Here is a 5,158-nt window from a genome sequence, read left to right as displayed (position 1 = left end):
CAAAATCTTTGCCTCGTCTCTAAGAAGCAATAGTGCATAAAAATATCTTCTATTGGTCGATCGTTAGTCCTGAGCTGAAACGGTGGCCTTTATTACCGTTCTAGTTACTCTTACATTTCACTCACACATGATCTCACCCTTCAGGTCCCAAACGACACATCCTTACAATATAAACTGGATGAACATCGTTTGACAGCTATCAGTGGTTTGCCCATTGGTTGTCATTATTATTTCATTCTATTCTACTATATTCTATCTCATTCCACAGTATTCCATGATACACAAACCACCAATAAACATCAAAGATGGAGTCGATTTATCGTTCATTTGTTGTCATCGTGTGAAACCCAATTGGGATATGTCCACTCCACTTAATTTCCACTTCACACTGGTAATAAGGGTCGGTAGTATGAAAATAAAACATAAAAAAGAGCTCAGTTAAGCTCTACCGGCCTCTCCTCAACATCCTCCCCGGATGTTGGAGGCGTAATGCAATCAACATCTTATTCAAGTCGTTCCATATGTGATGTATGTGATGATGTTTGCAATACCGTCAAGCCCACCAACCAATGGGAGGGAGTTTTAAAGCGAAAGGTGTACATTTATTAACTCTATTCAATGAATGGATGTCACGGTTTTCGAAGAAAAGGTAAATCCTCAGGCTTACTATGTCAATAAAAAAATTATTTATTCTTTGATAAGAAAAAAAAAAGACTGAACAGTACCAATTCACCATTATTACAAGAATCCCCTCCATACCAAAGACAACATACATAATAGATACTATAATCCAACAGTGAATAATAATAAGATTCTCTGAGGTGCAAATAGTATGAAAAGCTTCTAAATTCATCTCCAATAGTTACCGGAAATTCAATGCATGATAAATTGCTTATCATATATGTATGTGTAAAGGTATACACTAAATAATAGGATTAAGGATCAATCCTTGCTAGGGAAAAACGCGTCCAAAAGCATTAAGTGTCCGAAACAGATACAAATAGGATGGATATATATTTTGTTTTATCGAGATAGCACTCATGATAAGTTTTTAAATTAAAATAGATTTGGTTACGTTCGTGCATTGTTGGAATCAAATCGTTTTTCTGAATTACTTTTTTCAGTTTTATTTGTTTGTTTATTAAGAGCACTTTCCATCCTTTCTAATCGATCTTTTGATTCGTTTTGCATTACTATTAAGTTTTAAATTCATCTCTAGGGAGTTCTTACCTATCCCCATATGAGTTTCATATTTGGACTGATGATGCTCAGCCAAGTGAGTCTATTTAAGGTTTATAAGCTTGCTTGTGGACCCTATCTTATCCAATTTATGTTGGCTGTCTGCTTTTTTCAGTTTTTCCCAATGCGATTTATAAACATTTATTTTGGAGACCGAATTCAGTAAACGGGCAAAATATTGACGAGATTATTTTGGATGCTGCTATTCACCAGCGTTCAGTATTTTCAACTATATTTACAGACTTATATTCATCATTTTCCTTGGCTCATCTCCTGCTAATGGTTTGAATTATTGATGTTTGTTGGTTCCATGATTGTAATTCTTATGACACAAGAAGATTAGAGATTTTTTCTAGTCATATGATGCATTCTTTAATAACAAACAGTTTTTATCGTAAATGTTGGAATAATCTGTTTCAACTAAACAAAATGAACTGAGTTTAAGTAGTATTCCGTACTAGATTCTGCAGTTAACTGACAAAATAACTTATAAATTCGACTGAACATGCCTGCACAAAAAAAACATTCAAAACTAGTTTTAATAAATGCATTGTTTTAGGAAATATATTATTTATAATTGGTTACTTTTAAATTGAACCATATTTTTTAGGAATTTAAAAATATTCAAATCTAAAGATCCATGAAATCACAAGTTGTAGAATAGAGCAAAATTTTTCTTAAAAATGTGCAAAATTACTAATCCTGCATCAGATAACATACCCTTTCACAGAATATGAAAAACATAAGATCTATCGCAATTGAAAGTTACGATCTGAGCAAGCAAATACAACATTGTTAACAAATTGTTCTCCGATTTCTTATCGCAGCGAAAACGTAAAGTACACACGTTTCGCTACGAAGCAAATATAAATCAAACAAAGAACATCTCGTGCTGTTATTCGACGATAGCGGTAGCTACAGTGAAACAGTTGCATTGTTTCACGCTTTTAAATGATCTATAACACCAGATGTATTTTGGTTGTAGTTCGGAGCTCAGCCCAACAAAATAAAATAGATTAAAATTCTGCTGACTATGCGCGTTTATTTTTTATGATAGAAATAAAATAGCTCAAAACTATTTGAACGAGCTTAGATTTGTCAATTGAGATTCCAATAGTTATTTTTTTGCATTTGAATTATTGAGCAACAGTCCTCCGATCTATTTAGTCTACTTTAAATGAAGAAACGAATCGTTGTTGAGAATCAAGATAAAATAAAATTCCAATTCAGTCAAATTTTCCAAAAAAAAAAACAAAGCAAACGAAACGTCTTTCTCGAAACTGAAAAAAAAACTCTCTGGACGTCGACAACTGGCAGCCTACTCACCCTCCCTCATATCGGTTTAAAATCTACATCCCTTCTGGTTTCTTAAAGGGTATGATAGTTTCGTTCGGTGCGGGCCTTGTAGAACTTCCATAGAACCAAACCGATCGCTAGAGAGCCGTACGCGAGGATCATTCCACCAACGAACGAATAACCGTCGAAGTGTCTACAATGGGGAGTTGGTGGAGCGACTGTAGTCGATGTCGTGGGACTAGGAGATGGCGTCGGCGACGGAGTTGGAGTTGGAACGGAAGTAGTTGTGTTCTGGGCCGGGGTGGTTGAAGTTGTCGCCGGCGTTGTGCTAGTAGTAGTTGTTGATGTTGTTGTTGTAGATGGTGTAGTTGTATTTTTGTTGGAATCAGTGGTGGTATCAGGAGTAACCTAAAATTAATAATTTAAGCTATAGAAAATCTGAATGTAACCTAATATTGGAAATTAATAGAATCGGCATTGATTGTTCCATATCCAAAAATCGATAATAATAGTTTACGTCAACTTTAGACAACTAAGTGTCACGTTTCTTTGGGGCAATAAACAATGCGTTCGAAATAGGGAGAATCGCCTTTGTTTAGCCCGTTAAAATCTTACCGTTGTGCTTGTCGTTGGCGGGGTTGTCGGTTTTGTTGTTGTATCATTTGCTGGATCGACCGTAGTAATATCACCTTGCAAAACATCTGAAATTCAAAAGTTCATAAATTTGGGTATCTACATCATACATTTAATAACATTTTCTCAATTTACATCATATGTCAAGTATATGAAAGGTATAATTAAAATTGAAAGAACTTTTCAATATTCAGATAATATTCCGAATTCCGCAACGCGAAGGTGCATAAACTAATCAAAACATTTCGAAGGGAATACTATTTCCAAAAAACATAAAACTTCGATTCGTGAACTGAATCTTAAAGCTTTATTTGAACGAACTTTAATTGAATTAGCAGTCTACATTGTCACAATAAAAGCCAAATAAAAATCAGAAATTTTACGCACATTTACTGTACTAATACAACTTAAATTCAGTACTTGATATCGTCACCTCATCCGTTGCTGAAGTTTATCACAAAAGCAATACTGATAAAGTGGCCAATAATAAGGCGCATTCATTGCTAACATGTAAATAATATTGGCGATATCTGACGCCCGCCTGTAGCCGCAGACACATATATAGCGGACGCTGCTAGATATCGTACAAACTACACCGTGCATACCATTGTAGTAGAGCAACATAGCGGCGATGATTCATGCACAATATTTTTCGTATTGATTCATTACTCAACAATCAATGAAATTACAGTCGTTTATTTTCTGCAATTTCTGTCAAAATGTTACCTGCTAGTCGCGGATCTATGCTACCTCTGTTTTCATTTTCAGCCGGGCCGGCCATCAGACAGGAAATGCCGAGTACGGCGAACACTAGAAACACGTTCCGAATTTTCGACGAGGGCATATTCATAAAACCGTATTCTAGTCAACCGATAAATTAATTGAATATATTTTACGATGGACAAAGTTTATCCTACAACAATCAATACTTGTCACTACAACAAATTTGATTTAGAAAAATCTGCAGAACGTAATAAAATTTTCACTTCCTAGCACTTTTTACTTCGAATATGAGATTGCTTCTTCCACGCAAAATGTGTTTGTTCTCTGCTTGCGCTGTTAACTCACTGGACTGTTTTTTATCTCGCTTTTTCTAGTGAAGCGACGTGTTCTATCTGTTCTATACACGTTTCTTTCACATTTTCGCTACCAGAGTTGCCATATGCACAGAATTTTAGTAGCTTCAACAAGAAAAAAAGCACTGAGAGAAAGCTATGGTAGAAACAACGAGATTTCAAAACAAAGCAAAGTCTTAGCATTACATTCCTTGAAATTTGCCCAAAAACTATTTAAGGTTGCTTTGACTGATTATGTTTTTGGACTTTGTACGAGCTGAAATATTAGTTTACTATTAGATCCGGTTACAATTCCAGCTCTGATTCCGGTTTTGTAATTTCAAAATATACTGTATAGGGATGTCAGGTTCACAGATTAATCTGTGTTTGACAGATTTTGAATTTTCTGCACAGATTTTAAAAATGACACAGATTTTCACAGATTTCAGAAAATGATCACAGATTTTCACAGACTCTTGAATAAATCACAGTTTTTCACAGCGAGTACAGTTTAGCACCAAAAAGTACAGAGTGGTTGAGGAAAACGGTACAGAGCGTGTTAGTAGTGAGACCTGTTTTTTTTGCTCACTAAATTGATTTTGAAGTGCTATTGGAGTACGGAAAACGGTCACAGATTTTCACAGACAGGTTTTGGGTTTGATCACAGATTTTTGAAAAAAAGACCTTGCATCCCTGCTTGGAACATCTATAATCTCAGTTCCACTGTAACTATCGGGCTGATCGGACGCAAATTCATGTTTCTCCAATAGTGCGGTGAATTGTTTTATTCCGCTTTCAAGGTCAATCCATATTCTATTGTCTACATCAGCGCAGTCGAGTGATAATTCGAATTAATCCGTCCTCAAGGTCGATTGTAAGCTGTGTAAAGAAGCACTGTGTGGTGCCGTTAGCCAGCGCCTGTTGCTGTTATATTG

The 5,158-nt window shown here is 35.5% G+C and overlaps 1 protein-coding gene across 1 annotated transcript; it reads right to left on the bottom strand.

The window, feature by feature from the left end:
- Positions 1 to 663: 663 nt before the first annotated feature.
- On the bottom strand, positions 664 to 4,240 carry LOC131436391 (uncharacterized). Its single transcript, XM_058605094.1, has 3 exons — positions 3,895 to 4,240; positions 3,151 to 3,236; positions 664 to 2,943 (listed from the first exon to the last, which is right to left on the bottom strand). Exons 1-3 carry the CDS (start codon positions 4,016 to 4,018, stop codon positions 2,608 to 2,610), a joined length of 546 nt encoding a protein of 181 aa, XP_058461077.1. The 5' UTR covers positions 4,019 to 4,240; the 3' UTR covers positions 664 to 2,607.
- Positions 4,241 to 5,158: the final 918 nt, after the last annotated feature.

The sequence above is a fragment of the Malaya genurostris genome, chromosome 3 (genome assembly GCF_030247185.1).
Source record: "Malaya genurostris strain Urasoe2022 chromosome 3, Malgen_1.1, whole genome shotgun sequence".
Lineage (NCBI taxonomy): Eukaryota > Metazoa > Arthropoda > Insecta > Diptera > Culicidae > Malaya > Malaya genurostris.
This window is presented reverse-complemented; position numbering and strand designations above follow the sequence as displayed.